We start from the raw sequence: 21,559 nt of genomic DNA on the forward strand, positions 1-21,559 counted from the left end.
CCAACCACGAACCTGCAATAATCGACGAAAACAACCAACTCCAACAATTCCAACTCCAGCATTCAAGTGAACACAATCAACAAACAGAAATCAACACAATCAACATAAGCGAAAACGAAACTTGCATTAAGATAAGAGAAATATTCAGCAAAGAAACAGAGGACCGAGCTTCGAACAGCGGAGCTCGGCGAAATCAGCAAAGTACGAAAACGGAAATTAAAATTGTTTCTTCGCCCCACAGAAGGACGGTGTTACAACCCACAAATACTTCCGATAAAACTAAACGTGAACCCCAGTGCGAACCCGAGATCCTCCGCGAATTAGAACCCAAGTGTGTGAAAAGTGAACTTAAGCTACAGGCTGTTAGTGAGGCCTCCAACCGAGAAGGTCCCTCCAGCTTGCATGCTTCTTCCTTTTATAGACGCGGACATAGCCTTCTAGAGTCTTCGTAGAAATCCCTATTCTACCATTCAACTCCGAGGCTTCCTCCGTCAAGCAATTTTCTTTATAATGTCCACTCTTTCGCCAGTTTCCTAGGACCATGCAAGCGTCCTCTTCCTTTCCTGGATCTAGCGAAAACCTTCACACACCTGGCTTTAAACATGCGTTAGACCCAGCGTTTTCATGAAATAAAATCCCTAGACCGATGCATGAAATTAGCCTTATCACAAATGTTGGCCAAATGATATTCACAAAGCAATAATCTTCCGAACTTAAGAAACTACCATAAACATTGGGAGAGGCAAACATACACAGAAACGTACCCTTTCATTTTCAACATACAAGTTTCTGATGGTTCTCGTTGCTCGCTCATTCATTGGAAAGAGATGACCTGCGAGGAACATAGGAATGAACTCAACAATAACGCAAATAGTATGGGAGGACGTGGTAAATTAGAGCATCTAATAACTCAAAATGTTTTCATGTTCATTGACAACAAACTTCAAAAGAAGCATGCCAGCACACAAAAATTTAGTAATACTTCATAAAATGCAGTAGATCGAAACAATAAGATCAATTCATAAACAGATATTTTTAAGAAATAATCTAACTGCAAGCTATAAGATTCCATCAATTACAGAAGCAGGTAAGTTAGATTGTAGACTAATAAACGGGTCAAGAATATCATCCTCAAAATCTAACTGCAGTTAGGAACATTTGCAAAATTGAGCTGAAAAAAATCAATACAAAATTATAGCTTGCCGGAAAAATGCCGTCGAAGGAGAAGATTCCAATCAACTGGAGAATGTATCCGATGGTAGTCTCCAGGCTTCAAGTAAATTACACAATAGAAGAGGCCTTTCTGTGGGCTACATAAATTAATGACATCATAAATCCAATTGCCAAGGTAACATATAGTACTAAAAAAACTCTTTTGACTTCTAAAAACCTGATCAAATAATAAGAATTGTTTCAATGGTAATTATAGATCAGGCTATTGCAAAAATTATCAACTACTCCTAGTAATTAAATAACTGGGCATTTAATTCTTTAAAACGTTAACAAAACACCGGTAAAGGTCGAAAAGGCACATTGTCACTTGATATAATATAATATTGCTTCAAACTAATCCAAGATTTACCAGGATGATGCATTATCTCTAACTTTAGGAGAAGCCAAGAAGGAAATACTCCACCATGACTTCTGGTTCACATCTCTCACAGTTTTCTCTTCCTTGCCACTATATTCATTAGCATCTTCTGCTGCAATCATGGGAAGATGCGAGTTTGCACCAAGAAGGGAAGAAGCAGAATAAGAACATCCCTTTACTTGCTCAATCATAGCCCCTGGTCCTCTTAACTCACCAAATCTTAGAACTGTCCCATCTACAGGACTGACCTATAGAAGGAATACAATTAGTACACAGTGATCAAGCAGTTCAGAAACAGCATAGCTGCTATGGAAGGATATAGATATCCAGAACTAGATAACAGTTACCAAACAATAAGGGTCAGAATCAATAGGCCTGGAGCTCTCTTTCAATTTGCGAACAAAAAATTCTCTTAAGCTAGCATATTCTTCCAATGGTAGTTGAGCTTCTTCCAAGTCTAATTTACATAAAGAAAAGGACATTTCAGTGGTTTCTTTGATTTGTTTAGTTTAGCAAACTATAAATGAGTTTATTAAAAAGACACTTAGAAGGATGTTGATGTCGATAAGGAAAACATACTAGAGTGAAAAGCTCGAGCCCATGCGTTATATACATATGGCCGTAACCAAATGGGAAGTTCCTGATCAAGGATTATTTTAGAAAATAACTTAAGGCCATTCATGATATATTAGCTCAACAAATATTGTATACTCACCACACCAGTCAAGGAGCCCCAAAATCGTGAAATAGAGCGCAAGAGTAGCAATCTCAAGAATCTAGCCTATCACCAATCAACGTTTGGCATAAAAATCATAATGGATAGTTACATGTAATCACACAATAAAAGAGAATGATTTACCTTCACATCCGGGTGGAACTCTGATTCGATACCCTTAGCCTTGGCCTCTTCAATCTATTTCTCAATGGAAAAGATAGACACCAGCACATACTGTTAAGATACATTGAACTCTGATTCGATACCCTTAGCCTTGGCCTTCATATTCTCCCTCAACTCAGTCCACACTCCCCTTCTCTACCTCTCCTTGCTCTCCCGCAGCAACATGATCTCTCTGACTAAGTAGCCCGTCTATCTCTCTCTCCCGATAGCCATGGCTTGGTAGAGGGTGGGAAGAGGATGGGACTGGGTTGGGGAGGGTTTTGAAAAGAAAAATAAAGATAAGAAAAGTAAATATTCTTAATTTAGAGAAACGGCATCGTTTTGAGTATCACCAAACAACGTCTCATACAAGTGGGACTAAGTTCGAGCTTAGCATTTTTTAAGTCAGGCTTGAGCTCGAGCTTGGCACTACTTAACTCAAATTGCTGCAACTGTAGCCCTAAATCCAATCAAATCTAGGTATCTGCTAAAAAAAAGCTTCAAAAGAGAGAGCTAGCAATACCTATCCAAACCATTCACAAAGCAAGGACTAAACTAAGCAATGACAACGCTTTTACAATCCCTTATTAGTACATTGTAATTACCTGTTTATCATCATACATACGACGGACATGAAGTGCACCAAGCATAAGTATCGTTGCCACAGTTGCACCAGGCACTAAAAAAGAATTGCCTGCACAATACTTGAAAAAAAATGTTCTTATATAGTAACTTTACTGCTGGACAGTACGAAATTGTAGAATCACATAGCTTTTCTCCCCTAGAATTTCAGGAATACATATAACCAATCAAACGCCATCAAAACTTAAATTACAGAATACTAACATCTACTACTAGTCAATTGGCAGACAAATTGCCATGAAGAATGATAAATCATGCTAAAATAAACACAAAAGTTGCTTATAATCTTTCCTATATTGCGCATAAAAAAGTGGTGGTGAAAACAGAGAAACACAAAACAGGGGAATTATGAAGTCGAGTAAGGTCTGTTCACAACTAGCAGCGGAGAATAAAAGAGTTGAGCTGTGTCGTACCTTGCGAACTTCCACTGCTGTTATTGGCGCCGCCACGGAAGGAAGCTTGCGGCTGAGCAGGTCGGGCGCTGCGAAGAAATGTAGTGAAATGGAATCGTCGGTGGAGGTAAATCCTGTTGTAGTTTAGCAGTGGAATACTTCGAGAAGCTCTCCATTTCGTCATCTTTCTCCTCTTTGTCAATGTCTGGCAAAAATTAACTTTCAAAAATTTATCCGGATATGAAATTAATAAGTCTGATTTTTAAAATATTGATCCTATTATTGTAGATAGTGAATGCATATTTTAAAATAACCAAATTGCCCTAAGAATATATCATCCACAAAAACTATCAATTGGTCCCAACACAATCAATCTTTGCAAAAATCAACGGAGTCTTCCCTCGAATTCTATACAATAAGAACTGAGAGGGTTGAAAATCAACATTTATGGCTTTTGGAACACTAAAATATGGGATAATTGGAGTTGGAATGATGGGAAGAGAGCACCTCGTCAATCTCCACCACCTCAAGGATGAAAATGTTTCTGTAGTTGCTGTTGCTGATCCTCACTTGCCTTCCCAACAGCAAGCTCTCAAACTTGCACAATCTTTTAACTGGCCAATTCAGGTAAGGGATTAATCTCAACATTTTCTTTTCATTTCGGTTTAATTGAGTGATAAAGTGCGAGTTATTTATTTTTTGAGCAAGAAAAAGAGGATTGGTATATTTGTTGTTAGGTTGTTTTGATTGAGTGATTTGACTCTGGATTGATTGTTGTCTGTGTGGTTCGTTTTGAAGGTATTTTGTTGTCATAAGGAGCTGTTGGATAGTGGAGTGTGTGATGTAGTGATTGTATCTACTCCCAACATGACTCACTATGAAATCTTGATGGATATTATAAGCCATCCCAAACCCCATCATGTTCTGGTGGAGAAGCCTCTTTGCACCACCGTTGCACATTGCAAACAGGTATGATTGTGTCTTGAGTTAACGAAATAACTGAGAATCGAGGGATGGTTGAGTGAGAGCAGTTATATTCAATCTATGAAATGCTAATATACAAATATGCAATTGACATGCTTTGGATAAGTATTTGTTTTTTTCTGTGAATATGGTGTAGAATCAGGAGCGTGATAATGTTATAACTTGTTGATTATTTCTCTTCTCGTTCCATTGGTGATGAGAGGTCACTAGGATTTTTCTTTGCTGTCAAATGAATAAAATAAGATTTCTGGGTTGATGTCACTCAAAAATTGGTTTGATGCAGCTGGTGTTGTTTACATCAAAATGTTCCTCTAATTCAAGTCAAATAAGATTAATGTATTGATTTCTTTATTCTTCGCCACTTTTCCTATGAGCTGGTAACTAGACTAGCATCAATAAGCTGATTGTGCTTTTCGGTGAGTTCGGTCATGATTGATGGGAGCAGGACTTTGATACAAACATCTATTATCCAATATCTCTTAGTGGTCTACTATGCTAACAGCTCTAAGTAAATGAATATGAGAATGGTATGTCGCTAGACAAGTCTTTAATAAATTGGCGGAGCTCCTGTGTGCTTGAAAGATGGTACTTGTGACAACTCTAATAGAGCAACTGTATAAATAACATGTCTCCTAACAAAGTTTGGAAGTAGCAATGCGCATATGAAACCTGAAGTGTGTCATGTATTAACTTTTATTTTATGCCGAACCCCTGTTATCTATATAGCCCTTTACTGCAATATCTGCCTGCACAAGTGTTCGCATTATGTGATCAACTATGTTCATCATTATTTCTCAGGTCATAGAAGCTGCTAAACGCAGGCCAGATGTGCTTGTACAGGTTGGATTAGAATATAGATATATGCCACCAGTTGCCAAACTAATTGATCTGGTCAAGGGTGGAGTTCTAGGACAAGTCAAAATGGTTTCTATCCGTGAGCACCGCTTCCCGTTTCTAGTCAAGGTATTTTGTGCCACTCTAAATGTCTGCTTTCACCAGATTCTTGACCCGTTGTGTTGTAGGTTAACAATTGGAACCGATTCAACTGTAACTCCGGAGGTACTCTGGTAGAGAAATGCTGCCACTTCTTTGACCTCATGACGCTATTTGCTGCGGCTAATCCTGTCCGCGTCATGGCTTCTGGAGCTATCGATGTAAATCATAAAGATGAAATTTATGATGGGAAGGTAATTTCACATTTGTAGCATGTAAAGTTTTATATGATTGATCATTTGATTGGACCATTCAAAGATTTAATACATATGGTATTGAGCATGGTTTGCATTCCTTTTACCTCTCTCCGCATTATTCATCAGTAGTTTTTTAGTATAAGGGAGCCACATGGGCTTGGATAAGGGGAAAACGTGTTCTTACTTGGGTAAGTAAGTAAGTTGGTAGTACATCATTTTGGGGGTTTAATCTCTGTATTTATATTTTATACTACATTGTTGTATGTGTATGTGGCTCTGCACCAGTCCTGTTCGGATTCACCATGATCACAGGTCAAAAACTCCAAATTAAGCATCAATATCATGTATTTTCGGTTTTTCCTTTATGCTGGGATGTGTATGATGGAAAATGAGAACATTGATAAAATATAGTGGAGTATTGAGTAAAGCATGTCGTGCAGCGTATTGCAAAGCTATTTATAAATAATTTCTCTTTGGTCATGGTTTACACTGTCTGCATTTGTAGTCCTTATCTATTTGCCTTTACCAAGTTCTTGTGTGCGACTGTTTCTGCTTCTAGGTAAGCTTCAGCTGTTTGCTTGATCACATGTTTACTGCACAAAAGTGTCCCGATTTCATGACTCTAAAATGTAGGGCAAATTGTATTTTAAGAACATTTCCTCTTACATCTCATACATTGCTCACTGCTCAGACTTAATTATATATGTAAAGGGTCTTACATTATAAAAATATAACGATAATTAAAATTTTAAAGGCGGCAGAGAGTGGTTAGAAGACACACTTTGCAGAAAGGAGCAGGCACAAAGACAAAGTCCTTCCCTATTAGCATTTTATTATCATGTGGTAACATAACGTGGCCTATTTCTTGTTCATGCAGGTTCCAGATATAATGGATAATGCATATGTAATTGTTGAATTTGAAAACGGTTCACGGGGCCTGCTTGATCTCTGTATGTTTGCTGAGGGCAGTAAAAATGAACAAGAGATATCTGTTGTTGGTCAGATCGGAAAGGTACATCCTTCACTCATCTCCGCCTAAAGGATATGCTGCACATTTTTAGCCTGTGATGCTCGATTTTATAACGTATGGTTGCACTACTACTTACCCAATTCTACTACTAATGGAAAATACTACAGGGTGAGGCGTTTGTGCCAGAAAGCATAGTCCGTTGGGGAACTCGTGCGGAGGGAAGAGATGGTGTGAAGACATTAAAAGCTGAGGACGATCGCATAAAGTAAGTTGATCAAAAATACAAGCCAAAGTTGAACCATCAAAGCTTTATGTCATCGATGTATAATTCACTGTGTGCTAGGTATGATGGGCTACATCATGGTTCTAGCTATCTGGAACATCTTCACTTTTTGTCAGTGGTAAGAGCGAAAGGCACACAAGCTCCCGCTGTAGGCCTGCATGACGGATTGCTCTCCGTAGCCATAGGAGTTGCAGCTCAACTCTCCATTGAGAAAGGCCGTTTTGTAACTATTGAGGAGGTCATGGAATAACCATTCTATACACATTTCTTCCACATTTTCAGGTATTCGGGTGCATTTACTTTGTGTGATAGCTTATATATGTAAAAGCAATATGCTGATTTGCCATATACTTAGATGGATTAAAAACAATTTTAAGCGTGTTTCATGTAATCCTTGAAAGAGTCAATAATCTATCAATGTAGCATAGTGATATTGATCGATCGTCCCATTTGGCAAGTATACTTGAAGTTGACGATATCAACTTGTTGCGCATGGTCAGCACGGAGTAAGCACTTATGTGGAACTGTAAATATTATGTACTGTATATGTGATTGTGGCTTTGTGGGTTCTAGGTTGCAGGTTTAGTGTGGTGAAACATCTATTTGCTTGATATTGTAAGTTGGTTCTTTTGATGTAATGTAGGAGATCTAGTTGGTCTTTAATTTAACTTCTTGTGTGATTTGTTGTATAGTCGCCTTTACTCCCAACAATTTGGTGCACGTTATTCATATATGATGCGGTGAACGTGAATTTATTTCCAGAGAACATGGTTTGGTTTCTAGTCGCATGACCGATGTTCAACTGGAAGGTTCGGAGAATGTGACAGATGAGCAAGCGTCATTGGAAGATTTACAAATTTATATGCAGGCTCATGCTGGGCGCCATGCGTGAAGAGATGCATGTTCAATGAACGCCAGTATATCAAAGAGTGGAACTACGCTCTCATCGCATTAACTAGACTCGTGATGTCATGGTTTCAATTGAGGCTACGCCGATGTTTGGACCTCACGTGGGATAAGTTCACAAAGGAAATTCTCATACGTTTCGGGCAAAGTGCAACATTAGATGGCTACGAGGACGCATCAAGATGGAATATGTTGCTACTTTTCAGTCTCGGATTGCTTATCTGCTAGACCTTCAAGGAGAATCGAATGATTATCATCGCCAACTTCCTTAGGGGAAAATCTCATTCGGCAACTTATTCTACTTCGACTTCAACATCAAACGCTCACCGGAAGAAAATATTCACTAGTCCTTCCATACCAAAGTGACACTATGGGTTGGTGTGTCCAACTAATAATTCTTTGACAAATGGAAAATTTCTCACTCACATAGCTTCCCTACGCCCGCAACAATTTATGTAGATCATTATCAATTAGATAACTTAAAGTTGGTCAACTCTATTGATGTAGTATGAAATGCATCTTGTTTTTTTTATCTAGGTCGTGAACATATTCGTAACTAACCTTATTTATAAGTTGTTTAGTAAACAACTTGATGCTGAAACTCTATTAATTTTCTCTTAAACCGAGTTTTATAATTTACAAATGGTTTGGTTCCTCTACAATCTTATTCCTTGTTAATTTGAAGTAGCAATCAATTTATTATCCCTCGACTATGTATTTGACGCCTTTTTTATTCGATTGATTTATCTACCTCGTTTGTCCCAGCGAAGAGGCTCAGTTTTTTTACTCCTATAGAATCTAAAAAAATGTCACATTTTCATTTAATATATCCAAAAAGTATTTTACTTTTTTTTTTTCTTTTAGCGCGGTAGTACTAGTGTGTTAAATACGAAGGTGCCGCGCGCATTTCGTGTTTCGATTGAACTCCGCTACAGAAAGATGGAAGACGATACTGGAGAGAAATCCAGCTTCATCGTCGGCCTTATCGAGAACCGTGCCAAAGAGGTATCTCTTCGGTTCGTTTACACACAAAACACCTACTATAGCGTGTCTATGGGGGAATGATATTGATCGATTAATTATATGTGCAAAATTTCTGATATTACAGGTTACAGCCACAATTTTGGTTTTCTTATTGAGCCTTTTATTTTGTTGATGCTTGATATCGTCGTGCAGTTCTGAAGTGAACTAATATTATTATTTTATTTGATCTACAATTTAATGTTCGGTTTCGCATGCCTGACTACCGATTGTGCTTGTGAGTTTATATATTTGTATGAATCGTATGTAAAGGAACTTATGATTTTCGAACTCAATATGGCATTTAATTTTATGTTTATGTGGAATTCATTGGATTTATCGAGCTTCCAACTGTAACTCCATGGTCAGATGCAGTTCCATCGACTCGATTTCATTTATTCTAGTGTTGTTCGTTTGTTTAAGTTGGTTTTGCGAATGCCGCGCGGCAGCACAAATTCATTTCGTTAGATGCATGTGTTTATCGTAGAGCTGCACGAATGCGAATACTGTGTGGTCAATGAAGTTAACTCGAACATTTTTGCCAAAATTCAGCTCGTTTGTGGTTATTGAATATAACCGGAAGCAACACACTTTCCAAAATCCACTTATAAGATAACTTCCATGGATTCAGAACATGGCATAAGACTCTATGTAAGAAAATCTAAGTTCCTAGGCAGTTAAATCTTGGAGTATATAATTCTGGAGCTGTTCTTACAATCGGATGTTTCAACTTTTGCTAATACATGGACATAAAATTTTTGAACAGTTTTTTCTATTTGGTTGTAAGTGGCATGTTCTAGTCAGAAGCCCTCAGGCTAAACATCCTGAAATATATTGATATCTCCTTGCTTTTGATCATAAAATTCAGAGACTTCAAATGCTTTTTATGAATATTTCTTCTGAAGATGTTGAATTGATTTAAATGATTATAAACTGTATATTTTGCTTCCATAATGCTAACCATATTATAAACTTTTCAGGTAGGAGTTGCTGCATTTGACTTGAGATCAGCTTCATTTGATCTTTCTCAGTACATTGAAACCAGCAACTCATACCATAACACAAGAACACTGCTGAATTTTTATGATCCCATGGTAACTATTGTTACACCTACAAAGCTAGCACCAGACGGCATGGTTGGAGTCTCAGAGCTGGTCGATAAATTTTGCTCTTCATCCACAAAGGTATTCTGCTTTGCATTCCTTAAATCATAGGGCTTCATAAAGTAATCTTCTCTCTACATCTGCAGGTTATAATGGCCCGTGGTTGCTTTGATGACACAAGGGTAGCCATATCTCAATGAGTTTATTCCTTCCTATTTGTGTTTGAAGTTCACAGATAACATGCATCATGCATTTTTTTAAAGGGGGCTGCGCTGGTGAAAAACTTGGCAGCTAATGAACCATCTGCTCTTGGTCTGGAGACTTATTCCAAACAATATTATCTTTGCTTGGCTGCAGCTGCTGCAACTATCAAGTGGTATTTCTTCTCTAGATTTCTTAGAGTTTATTATATATGTTTTCTTCACATGAACTAGAACTAGAGAATAGAAGGTTTGTAGATGGAGAAAGTTAGTAAGCTTGCTCTAAGGTGTGAATTATCACCTGCTATGCAGAATACTTTATTATTTTCATTGGATCTTTACTGCATACCCTATATGGATAGTCCTTTTTTTCCTTGACCTGGTTTGTGACCTAAATGGACAGTTTTTAGTTTGTTATAAAGTTTCCTATGTCGGCATCTTGAGAACATTATGAGTAGAATATACTATAATTAAATATAGCATTTTAAAAGCAAACCAAATGGTTTGTGAAGTGCAGTTTATGTTATATTTTCAATACGTGCCCTCCATCCCTTATTCCTCATTATCAGTTGATCCGATTGAGTAATTCATGATAATATTTGTTTACTCCAATTGCAACTAGATAAGAAATATTCAGTGAAGAATCCTGCCTAGGTGCCATTATCAGAGAAACTAAGAATAGTATTCCTGCCATCACTCTGTTGGCATTTTCTTTGAAATATAGAAATTTTCAGTATTCTCATAACTGTATAAGATTTTTGAAATAAATTTATACTGCATTTATCCACAGGATAGAAGCTGAGAAAGGGTTGATCATCACAAATCACTCACTGTCAGTAAGTTTTTGTCCTCTACGTTTATTGCTGTGGCAACTCTTGACAAATTGAAGTAAATGAACCTTTTCTTCAAGTGAAGAATTCAAATATATGTGCACATTGTTTAAGTCATACAAATTCATTGAAAGCCAAAGTGCTGCCATGCTTATATGGTTTTTGGTGTTTGAGCTATATCCATGAATGAAATGCTCAAAGTGTTGCCATTATTGTATGGATATGACAATAAGTGAACACATATTTATGTAAGTGATGCACACATTATAAATAAGATTATAAGAAACACAGGAATCAATCCATATTTATATGAATTATTTTTTTTATATCAAAGGTATACAATTTTGATAATTTGTCAAAGGTTAAGTGTTGATCATGAATCCAGTAACTAACTCAGGCAAGGACTGTTTTATGGAATCTTAACCATGATTCTTGAAGTTAAGACGCAAAATCTTATATGCTTATCTTCTCATAGAGACATGCTCATCTCTAAGTTTTAAAATCTCAAAACACATTAACCATTCCTAAGTGGTTGAAATCATGAAGTTCCGTTTTTCACAATTCACATTGAGCAACAAATATTCAGTCATTTGTGGAGAGCTAAAATCTTACAACAGTGGACATTTTGAAAGCTAATGACCATTTTTGGAAGGGATATACTTCTAGATGGCTTAAAGGATAATATGGGTATGCCATTCTTCATGCATGCATGGAAAATTTGAAAGCTAATAACCATTTTAGAAAGTGTTACATTTCTAGATGGCTTAAAGGGGAATATGGGTATGCCATTGTTCATATGTACAGTAGTACTGCCAAAGATAGTTAGGCAACCCCCTCTTTCATCTAATCTTAATTCTCAGTAGAACACTCTTGTAGTATCATAAAATTGATCTAGTTTGATCCTGTAAATTGCAGAAATTAAATTTTCTTCATTCTGGTTCACTGAATTGCTGACTTGCGTCAAGTTATGCTCATTGCGAACAAAATTGTTTTTTGTCGTGACAGGTCACATTTAATGGATCATTTGACCACATGAATATAGACGCTACTAGGTATCTTGTCCCTGCTTTACTTTTCTGGTGCTTCTTGTTAGCAGCATGTAATTTTAGATGTTGGGAGAAGGAGATACTCTCTCTAACTTATAGAATGATGTGCTTATCCTCTCCTTTCTGTTTTATCATGTTTCTGGGCATTTATTCTCTTGAAAAGCAAGCATTGCATATTTTTTATGGGTCCTCATCTCACTATGCTTCCTGTAGAGTTGTAATGTAGTCTTATGACGACAGTGTCCAAAACTTGGAAATTATAGAGCCGATGCACTCTTGTCTTTGGGGCTCTAACAACAAGAAGAGAAGTTTATTTCACATTCTCAAAACAACAAGGACAGTGGGAGGGTATGCATTTAGCTTTCATGAATCATCGTACATTTCAGTATTTCTTTTTTGAGCAACTGACATATATCAATATGTTACACTGCAAATAGCAGCTGTGCTTCCGACCAACTTTTGATTGAAAATGACTGATATGATTGCACTTATATTCTAGGAAAGGCATTTTAGTGCCAGATACTTCTATTTCCTGTAAGGATGTAATTTGGGATGCATTCACTTGACTGAAATTTCTTTTAAGCTGTGGGTTTGAGCTTAATTTTCAAAAATCTTGTTTCAAATGCAATAGAGAGATAAATAAAAACATGGTCAGTAAAAAAATATGACATTTATTTCAAGAGCAGGTTATAGGATACTGGTACTTGGATAGCATTTAAAGTCTAAAAAATATATATGTATCAATGCAATTTTAGAACGTGAAGGCAGCTAATGATATAAGACAGTAAAGCTACACTCTCCACATACTAAATGGATTGCTTGAGCACTAGCTCTAGAAAGCCATCTCCTCCACCAGGGAAATGGTTAATCTCTGCCACCCCAAATCATGATAGATCTGTATAATTTTATGCCATGTTTCTCATACATAGAAATCTTACATTTCTTTCTCTATGCAGCACCAGACTTTTGCGCGCCAATCTTTTGCAGCCCCTAAAAAACATTGAGACTATCAATGCCCGTCTAGATTGTCTTGTAAGTTTTTTAGTATGTTCCCTCAAGAAGCATGTAAAACAACTTGTAGATACCCTGTTTCATAATCAATACTAAACTGATTGATTATCCATTACTTAGGTGTTTACTTTAACTGATAGGAAATAGAATGAAAAAACATAAGAATGAGTATCTGAAGAAAAAGATGGTCAAAAAGGTTCAAAATTAATTCATCTAAGTAAATGTTACACTAGCCTGTATATTGTTATCTATCCATCCTACCCCTCAAAGTAAACCCACCCCCCAGTAAACCATCAAAATTATTAAACTACTCTAATACTCTTTAAAGAGTTATGTGTCTATCTATTCTCCTTACAACTCTATCTCATAAAAGATAAATGACTCCCTTGTCTGGAGACCAAATTATTTTGGAAGCCTGCGATTGGTATTTATTTATTATCTGGTGGCTGCAAGGAGAGACTCAATACTAGTCCCTTTTGTTTACATCTATTAAAACAAAAAAAAATATGAGTAGCTCTTAATATGCTATGATGATAAAACTGATTCTTTTTTTCAGGATGAGCTAATGAGCAATGAGCAACTATTTTTTGGCCTCTCTCAGGCTCTCCGTAAGTTTCCAAAAGAAACTGGTAGGTATTGAAAAAGATGACTGGACAGAATTGTTTCGTAGTTTGCTGCTACGACATAGTATGTTTGGCACATTTATGATGATTTTGTGCTGCATCCAGATAAGGTCCTCTGTCATTTCTGCTTCAAGCAAAAGAAAGTTACCAATGAAGTCTTGACCAGTGACACTTCCAGAAAGAGCCAAATCTTGATATCAAGCATTATTCTTCTTAAAACAGCTCTTGATTCCTTGCCACTACTCTCCAAGGTACATTAAGCTATCTGTCTGTATGCTTTATACTGGTGGAGAAATTAATTTCTAATCCATGATCATTATAGGTGCTTAAGGATGCAAATTCTTACCTATTCAAAAATATATACAAGTCCATATGCGATAATGAAAAGTTTACTACTATGCGAACAAGGTATGAAGGTATAATTGATAGCAATGATTTTTAAAATTTTTGAAACAGCACGGATTTTAATACACAACTGGTAAGTAAGAGAGAGATAGAAATAAAAAGTGATTGAAGTATTTTTAGTGGAGAATGTGTCCCACCTTATTAGAGAGAAAAAAGTATCCTAAAATAGAAAGTTTCTAATTTTAAGGGACGGATCAAAATGGAAATAGTTTCTATTTTTAAAGGACGGAGGTAGTATTATTAAGGGACCACTAATTGAGTTTATAACTTCACTAATCAGTAAATTTCTTGGGTCAATGAATACTGTGCAAAAATGATAATGGCGCATATTTATATTCAGGATAGGAGAGGTCATTGATGACGATGTTCTTCATGCGCGTGTTCCTTTTGTTGCTCGAACTCAACAGTGTTTTGCTGTCAAGGCAGGAATTGATGGACTTCTAGATATTGCTCGGAGATCATTCTGTGATACTAGTGAAGGTATTTTTCATTAAAGGTGCGGTTTTCTCAATAATTATTCCAACTTTCAGCATCCTAATCAATATGTTGCAGCAATATACAACTTGGCAAACAAATACAGGGAGGACTTTAAGCTGCCAAATTTGAAAATCCCATATAATAGCAGACAAGGTTTTTACTTTAACATACCTCAGAAGGAAATACAAGGAAAACTTCCCAACAAGTTTATCCAGGTGAAAGAATGATTTACTCAATTTCATCAAGTACTGCTTAGCCTGTTTTCTGAGACATATAACCTTTTTATGAATCATTATCAGGTCAATAGACATGGAAACAACATACATTGTTCTTCTTTGGAACTGGCCTCTGTGAGTAGTTTATCTACTTGTCATGTTAACCATAATCACATAAGTTAATATTTAGAATGTTAAAACAAAATACACATCTCAGTATAAATGGAAAGAACTAAAGTGATTTAGTTTGTATGCTAGTTTGCATGCTTCATAGCTTTTATTTTAATCAAATGCATTTTGGTTTATGTACTTTGTAACATTTAACTGATGATTATAGAATGTTTTGAGTTCTTTCACCGGTACATGATTCAGAGATTCTATTTTAATGTGATTATTTCGAAGTCCTTTTGTTTCTCTCCAAAACAATGTTTTTGTTGCAGATATTGTTTGAAGATAAAATGATACTCCACTATGTTGATAATTCTTTGAGATGATATTATCTCAACATGGTACCAAAGGGAGACCATAAAAAGCTTTTGTTTTCAAATCTCTTTGTTCCCATTTATTGATTAATTTAAACACACAACGTTTTAACTGAAAAAGTAACCAGCCTACATGTGAAGCATCTTTGGTGATTTTGAATCAAGAAATGAATCCTCTACACTATCTTAAGTTGTTAGGATTGCAATTAGATCCAGAACAAGCATAAATATTCCCGTTTATTCGACCACTAAGGTCCCTTTTTGTTCCGCCAAAACAAGCTTGCTTGCATTTGATCCCTTTCTGATTGCAGTTGAATGTAAGAAACAAGTCTGCAGCTAAAGAATGCTACATCCGGACAGAGTGTTGCCTGGAGGGTCTGTCTACTTAACTGACTGCATCTTTACTCTCATATGTCTATATGTTATTTAAATATTTGCAAAAGTCTCATGCCCGTGCAGATCTTATTTACTTCTATATTTTGGTGCACAAAGGCTAAGTGGTGCTTCAGAATTTTTTTCCCCAAGTGTAAAAGTGCATATCTCTTTTATCTTTGGTTCAAAATTATACTCCCTCCGTCCCACAATAGGAGTCATATTTGGTGTGGGAACGGGTTTCAAGAAAGGTAAAGAATAGTGGATTGGAAAAGTTAGTGGAATATGGGGTCCAAACTTTTTTATACTATTAGTTGTATAATAGAATGTGAGTGAAGTGAGTTAGTGGAATGTTACCATTTATGGTAAAAGTGAAATGTGACTCTTATTGTGGGACGGAGGGAGTAGTACATTTCATCATGGAAAAACTGGAATAACACATTATTGTGTCAAGCACTTGGTTGATCAGCTCTTTGCAGTAAATTTCTGTTTTGTATACTCCTTATCTTGAGTTTGAAAAGGTAGTGGTAAACAGTTTTTGTGTAATCACAGTACATGGTGATTAACCATGCTTTAAAATTTTGTTTTCCTTGTAGGATTAAAGTTGTCAAGCACCTGGTGCTTTATTTTTTAACTAATATTTTTGTTCATTGTAGAGTGCAACAACAAACATAATAATCTCATGTTGAACTTTAAATGATGATTTCTGCATTTTGTAGGGTTTCTAGACTAAAAGATGTGAAACTTTCTTAGTAAGTATGTTTCATTAGTGAGACCTGAAAACTACTTTGGTTATTTACTTTGTTATAACATAGCATTGCATAAAGACAAGCAAGTAGCATGAATAAGGGGAGAAAACACAGTAGGCTGAATTTATTCATGGAATTGTGCTATTTTTATAGATGGCATCATTAAAACTAAATCCCGTGTTCATAGCTCAACTATCTCAAAATTTTGAGAAGAAAAGAACACAGTTACGAAGTATTTCGGTAGTTTTGGAAGCAAAAGACAACACTTAAAGGAGAAAATATCAGTTTCTCAACATTTTTATTTGCTGAGAATATGTATTAATGTATATGCATTCGCTTTAGTTAGTTGATAAGCATACCTTTGCTACACTGAAATAATCACCAAAACTATCCAAACATGGCATATTTGTTGAGGCCAATGATGCTCCTAAACAAGTGTACAGGGTTTTGTGACAGAATCTTTATATGAGAAGAATCGATATTTAGACAAAGAAATGTTTACACACTTTTAGAGTTCATACTTATTAAAGATATTTTAGATGAAAGTCAGTTTGTCCTATCCTACCTATGCATCTATAAGGATAATGCTCCAAATAATTTGTGATAAGCAAGCTTCATGCTTTCTTGTTGCTTCTGAAATGTTTCCTGGTGATCTAGCCAAGCCCCTGTACCCGAAACTGTAACTTCTCATTTGATAAATGGATATCTCCTTATGGAAGTAAATGTATTGGACCATCTATACCTGGAATGAAGTTGTGTGCCTTTTTAACTGGTTTAGAGGTTACTTTTTCTCACTCAGACATGCAAGTCTTGTCCCACATATGTTCAATTAGATATTTCTATTGATTCCAGCATATATCTGTGATCAGACTTTCGACTTTCATATAAAAATCAAGTCTTAGACGCCATTCGAGTCTTTGTTGAACCCAAGACGTATTTAACACCTCCTATACATGATGCAGAACTGATGGAAGACATACGGAAGGATGTCTCTCAGCTCACTTTTCTTGCTGAGGTTTTATGCCTTCTCGATATGATAGTCAATTCATTTGCTCATACAATATCAACGAAGCCAGATGAAAAATACACCAGACCAAGATTTACATGTTAGTGTTACCTTAACTGGTAACCAAGATCTTCATTTTTAGGCCTACATAACAATTAGATATTTTGTAGATGATGGACCATTGGCAATTGATTCAGGAAGACATCCCATTCTTGAAAACGTACACAATGAGTTTGTGGTAAGTTTATGTTCTGACAATTGCAACCACTATATTCTGGCTAGAAAACCTTACAGAGTTCGTTATACTACACAAAATAATCATTTAATGTAAGAAATACTTGTGCAGGCCAACAACATTTTTCTTTCTGAAGCATCAAATATGGTAGTTGTAACGGGCCCAAACATGTAAGAAAATTTACTCCTGAAACTTTTCTCTTTTAGAGGGTTTGTGTATGCTTCAAGTTTGACAAGCTATGTCTCTTGTATGATTACATTTTGTTTAATGGCACCATTTAAGTGAAAAAAAAAACTTTGGCAGCTTTCTGTAAAAGCTTATCTAACACATTTACAGGATACTACCTCCGTCTTTGAAAAATTGAAACTTTTGAAACAACATGGGTTTTAATGCATGATTGGTAAAATAGGAGAAAAGAATTGGTAAAGTAAGAGAGAGGGGGAGAAAAAGTAGTGGAAGTAGTGCTAGTGGATTGTGGGGTCCACTTCCTAAAATAGAAAGTTTAGAAAAATTTTATTTTTAAGGAACATACCAAAATGAGAATAGTTTAAGGGACGGAGGTAGTATATTTTAAACCACTGGACTGCAGAATGGAAAAGTATCTAATCAGTTAGTTAGGACTGGAGCTACATAGGATTATAATTCATGAAATTTTGATACAATGAATAAAAAAAGACCTGTGTATTCTGATTTAGCAGGTTCCGGAAAGCTTCTTATTGTATTTTTCCACTTGCCCTGTTTGGTTAACTAACCGTACATATTCATATATTATATGATGATGATGATGATGATGATATTGTATAACAATATTTTTATTTGTTTATTAATTTTTTATATATAGGAGTGGGAAGAGTACTTATCTTCAGCAAGTTTGCCTGGTAGTCATCCTCGCTCAAATTGGGTGTTACGTTCCTGCTCAGTTTGCAACTTTGAGAGTAGTTGATCGCATATTTACTAGGATGGGAACTATGGACAGTGTTGAATCAAATTCTAGCTCGGTAAATGTTTTGATCTTGTAGCTTAAATTTTTTTTAGTTTAGCTTCACTAGCTTATATTAATCTGGTGGAGTGTAATCCTTCCCCCATTCCACCTAGACAAATCTTGCCAAACTCATTTGATTAAAATGTAGAAAGTAAATAGGACTACAGGGAGAAACCATTAAAAAAGAGAAAAGGGGGGCAAAGAAAGAAAGAAAGAAAGAAAGAATGAATGTCTTCTCATCATTCAAAGTAATCTATTCCACTGAACTAGGAATTCCTCAGTGTAAACATGATGCGACTAGTGTCTCTATTACTGCAAATATTTCATTTTGCAGTTTATGACCGAGATGAAAGAGACTGCTTTTATCCTGCAAAATGCTTCTCATAGGTATATTAGCGACTTTTATTCATAATTTGTGTATCGGCTTCATCAATGATGTCCCACAGAGCTTTATGTGCTGTCTGCAGAAGTCTGATTGTTGTAGATGAATTAGGGAGAGCAACATCTTCCTCTGATGGGTTTGCAATTGCTTGGAGCTGTTGTGAACATCTGCTGGCTTTAAAAGCGTAATTTTCTTTAACATTTTTTCTCTGTTTATTATCACAAACTAGCTTTTTAAGTATGTGAGTAAAATCTAAGCAGTATTAACCGCTGGAGTTAAAGTTAGTTTCAGTTTATGGTTACTCAGAATTTGATGATCTTGATAAATTTGCTTGAACCCGACCTGATAGGCGGTAGCACTTGTATTAGTCAAAGGTACTTTGGTTTCTTTAGAAGATGTATGTCCCAGTTAATGTTCAACAGCTGATCTTAATTCACTGGTTTGAGTCAGCAGTCAATTTTGTTCCATGAGGCCCACATCCAAGGTTTTGTAGGTTAAAAGTATAGTACTAAATTTTTCTGAGTCTTCACTTGTTTTGCTGCGGGCCTACGGCTCCTCAACTATCAATTTGTTAGTCATCTTTAACTATCTCCAGCACTAGTTCTCTAGAATATTACAATTATCTCACTTTCAAGTCGAAGTCAAAGGGATTGTATGCCTACTTGACATTTGTAAATAAACCCTCAAGCTGAATATTCTCGAACCGTTCAAACATAAAAAAGTAGAATCATCTGGAGCTGGTAACAACCAGCTATTTACGGCAAAATTCTATAAATGGGCCCCTCCGGAAAATCTCTTCCATGAATGGGCAACTTTTTTTGTTTCTGTTAATGGTTCAGAATGCATGTTTAGTTACGCATTCTCAGAATATCTAAGTAATCTCTAATATAGTTTGGAAGAAATATTTAATAAGACAAAATAATGGAGCATATGAAAAAATTTTAGGAGATTTGTGGTGATTAGAACCGTGATTAGGGAATGCTTATTGTACGCCAAGTAGCCTTCTCTCCTTAATAACTATGCCCAAAATAAATAAGATGTTCAAATGGGATGGAGGGAGAATATTTTGTCTAATGTGGACGGGGAAATACAGTGTTAGCTATGTAATGAAAAAGTTGGGTCACCTTTTGTCAGTAAGTTAATTTCTCTCAGCTGTTTTCTTGTCCCTAAGTCCTATACATATGAATAGACCAACTCTGCCTCTGGAGAAGGAAAATGGGATAGTACTGCATAGACTAATAATGTTTTGATTTCAGGTACACCATATTTGCTACTCATATGGAGAACTTATCTGAGCTGGCCACAACATATCCAAATGTGAAAATTGTACACTTTGATGTCGAGATCAAGAATAAGCACATGGATTTCAAGGTAATGTGTTTGTCTGGATGACATGGTTATGTCTGATGTTTAGCATGTTCTTATGTCAACTGCCTTAACCAGTTTCAACTGAAAGATGGGCCCCGAACTGTAGCGCACTATGGCCTTATGCTAGCAAGCGTAGCTGGACTACCGATTCCAGTGATAGAGTTGGCCAAAAGTATCACATCAAAGATTACACAGAAGGTACATTTCCCAAACCAGCATGCCTCATTCTGATTAATGCTTACCCAAAATATGCTAGTTGAAACTCTGTAAATGCTAATCTCTCTAATTTCTGTTGCCAGATACTATACTTGTTTGCTCACCTTAAATTTCTAGTGTGGTCCATTTTTATTTTCTGGAGCTGATGAGCCCTGTTCAGTCCTAAATCGGATACTGGAGTAGATAAGCATAGCATTAGCAGGTGGTTTGTTGATGAGCTGAACGTTTACTGTTGGAAGATAAACTCAAATCACAAGAAGATAGGAATAGATTTATTTAGATTATTGATATCCATATCATATCTTGTATAGACATCTAATAGGATTAGGATTAGGATTAGGATTAGGATTGTGTCTTCCCTATATAAAGTGCACATGATACATGATATCATAACCAAGCATAATAGTAGTTTTTATGGTTATTCTAGTCTTATATTTTCAGCATTATATTTTCTAGTGACATTTACCAATTTTGTTAACATGTTATATTATATGTCCGTAGGAAGCAGAGAGAATACAGATCAGCTTTTGTAAGCATCATGATCTTCAAATGGCATATCGTGTTGCTCAACGACTTATATGTCTGAAATTCTCTAACCAAGACGAAGACTCTATCCGAGCAGCACTGCAGAATCTCAAGGAATGCTGTATTCAGGGAGGCCTTTGAAGAGCCTCTTGTTTAACTGCTAATGCTTCAGTAAGTGTGGGATTTCTATTGTTGAAAAAGAAAAAGATGGAATTGAACAACACTTTACTGACAAATCTGATTACAAGGACTTGCATTTGGCTCCGCTCATCAAAATTCAAAGTAATTTGAATTTGTATGAGGAGATGGTACATCAACATTCTAAGATTAATAGGAAAAAAATACTACTAGAAATCATTGTCATGTACCTATGAACTTTTTTAGTGGTGCCATGGTTTTTATTTTCTGTCAAAGTAGTTCATAGTAATATTTTAACATGTTCTCAATAACGTCACAAGATTAATTTTTCAACATGAA

General features: G+C 36.0%; 3 protein-coding genes across 10 annotated transcripts; 2 read left to right on the forward strand and 1 right to left on the reverse strand.

The window, feature by feature from the left end:
* Window positions 1-529: 529 nt before the first annotated feature.
* LOC121795696 (phosphatidylserine decarboxylase proenzyme 1, mitochondrial-like) lies at window positions 530-3,686 on the reverse strand. 4 transcript variants are annotated; one of them, XM_042194272.1, is made up of 10 exons: window positions 3,524-3,686; window positions 3,074-3,162; window positions 2,451-2,504; window positions 2,307-2,372; window positions 2,171-2,231; window positions 1,939-2,048; window positions 1,583-1,839; window positions 1,204-1,310; window positions 765-832; window positions 531-590 (listed from the first exon to the last, which is right to left on the reverse strand). In XM_042194272.1, exons 1-10 carry the CDS (start codon window positions 3,684-3,686, stop codon window positions 570-572), a joined length of 996 nt encoding a protein of 331 aa, XP_042050206.1. In that variant the 3' UTR covers window positions 531-569. The 4 variants fall into 4 exon arrangements, 3 of the variants coding, with proteins under 3 accessions (XP_042050208.1, XP_042050206.1, XP_042050209.1); XR_006049608.1 differs by having other exon boundaries at window positions 533-590; window positions 1,189-1,310; XM_042194275.1 differs by having other exon boundaries at window positions 549-590; window positions 3,074-3,172; window positions 3,524-3,664.
* A 240-nt stretch (window positions 3,687-3,926) lies between these two features.
* Window positions 3,927-7,371, forward strand: LOC121795695 (inositol 2-dehydrogenase). The gene is made up of 7 exons (XM_042194271.1): window positions 3,927-4,129; window positions 4,301-4,471; window positions 5,285-5,449; window positions 5,509-5,673; window positions 6,554-6,688; window positions 6,814-6,911; window positions 6,990-7,371. The coding sequence occupies exons 1-7, from the start codon at window positions 3,950-3,952 to the stop codon at window positions 7,177-7,179; spliced, it is 1,104 nt and encodes a 367-aa protein (XP_042050205.1). The 5' UTR covers window positions 3,927-3,949; the 3' UTR covers window positions 7,180-7,371.
* Window positions 7,072-21,485, forward strand: LOC121795694 (DNA mismatch repair protein MSH4). Of its 5 annotated transcripts, XR_006049607.1 has the most exons (25): window positions 8,546-8,840; window positions 9,836-10,039; window positions 10,105-10,140; window positions 10,222-10,334; window positions 10,949-10,994; window positions 11,994-12,040; window positions 12,275-12,382; window positions 12,991-13,066; window positions 13,602-13,674; window positions 13,774-13,919; window positions 13,991-14,076; window positions 14,414-14,553; window positions 14,626-14,765; window positions 14,850-14,900; window positions 15,559-15,622; window positions 17,331-17,474; window positions 17,545-17,612; window positions 17,721-17,779; window positions 18,451-18,607; window positions 18,926-18,978; window positions 19,059-19,157; window positions 20,230-20,344; window positions 20,417-20,539; window positions 20,641-20,759; window positions 21,059-21,196. XR_006049607.1 is itself a non-coding variant. In XM_042194269.1 (24 exons), the coding sequence occupies exons 2-24, from the start codon at window positions 9,947-9,949 to the stop codon at window positions 21,221-21,223; spliced, it is 2,202 nt and encodes a 733-aa protein (XP_042050203.1). In that variant the 5' UTR covers window positions 7,072-7,211; window positions 9,836-9,946; the 3' UTR covers window positions 21,224-21,485. The 5 variants fall into 5 exon arrangements, 4 of the variants coding, with proteins under 4 accessions (XP_042050203.1, XP_042050202.1, XP_042050201.1 ...); XM_042194269.1 differs by lacking the exons at window positions 8,546-8,840; window positions 20,641-20,759 and adding an exon at window positions 7,072-7,211 and having other exon boundaries at window positions 21,059-21,485; XM_042194268.1 differs by lacking the exon at window positions 20,641-20,759 and having other exon boundaries at window positions 8,547-8,840; window positions 13,991-14,084; window positions 14,500-14,553; window positions 21,059-21,485.
* The last annotated feature ends 74 nt before the right edge of the window (window positions 21,486-21,559 follow it).

This window comes from Salvia splendens, chromosome 3 (genome assembly GCF_004379255.2).
Source record: "Salvia splendens isolate huo1 chromosome 3, SspV2, whole genome shotgun sequence".
NCBI lineage: Eukaryota > Viridiplantae > Streptophyta > Magnoliopsida > Lamiales > Lamiaceae > Salvia > Salvia splendens.

What these genes read in the sequence shown, in the direction of transcription:
- LOC121795696 (XM_042194272.1), bottom strand. Translation starts at nt 3,686, where the DNA reads ATGACGAAATGGAGAGCTTCTCGAAGTATTCCACTGCTAAACTACAAC. An exon ending in CAGCAGTGGAAGTTCGCAAG is followed by an intron (nt 3,163 to 3,523) that starts GTACGACACAGC and finishes AGTATTGTGCAG; the next exon opens with GCAATTCTTTTTTAGTGCCT. An exon ending in GGCTCGAGCTTTTCACTCTA is followed by an intron (nt 2,049 to 2,170) that starts GTATGTTTTCCT and finishes TATGTAAATTAG; the next exon opens with ACTTGGAAGAAGCTCAACTA.
- LOC121795695 (XM_042194271.1), top strand. Translation starts at nt 3,950, where the DNA reads ATGGCTTTTGGAACACTAAAATATGGGATAATTGGAGTTGGAATGATG. An exon ending in GCTTCCCGTTTCTAGTCAAG is followed by an intron (nt 5,450 to 5,508) that starts GTATTTTGTGCC and finishes GTTGTGTTGTAG; the next exon opens with GTTAACAATTGGAACCGATT. An exon ending in TTGTTGGTCAGATCGGAAAG is followed by an intron (nt 6,689 to 6,813) that starts GTACATCCTTCA and finishes AAAATACTACAG; the next exon opens with GGTGAGGCGTTTGTGCCAGA.
- LOC121795694 (XM_042194267.1), top strand. Translation starts at nt 8,775, where the DNA reads ATGGAAGACGATACTGGAGAGAAATCCAGCTTCATCGTCGGCCTTATC. An exon ending in TAAGTTTCCAAAAGAAACTG is followed by an intron (nt 13,675 to 13,773) that starts GTAGGTATTGAA and finishes TGCTGCATCCAG; the next exon opens with ATAAGGTCCTCTGTCATTTC. An exon ending in CCTTGCCACTACTCTCCAAG is followed by an intron (nt 13,920 to 13,990) that starts GTACATTAAGCT and finishes TGATCATTATAG; the next exon opens with GTGCTTAAGGATGCAAATTC.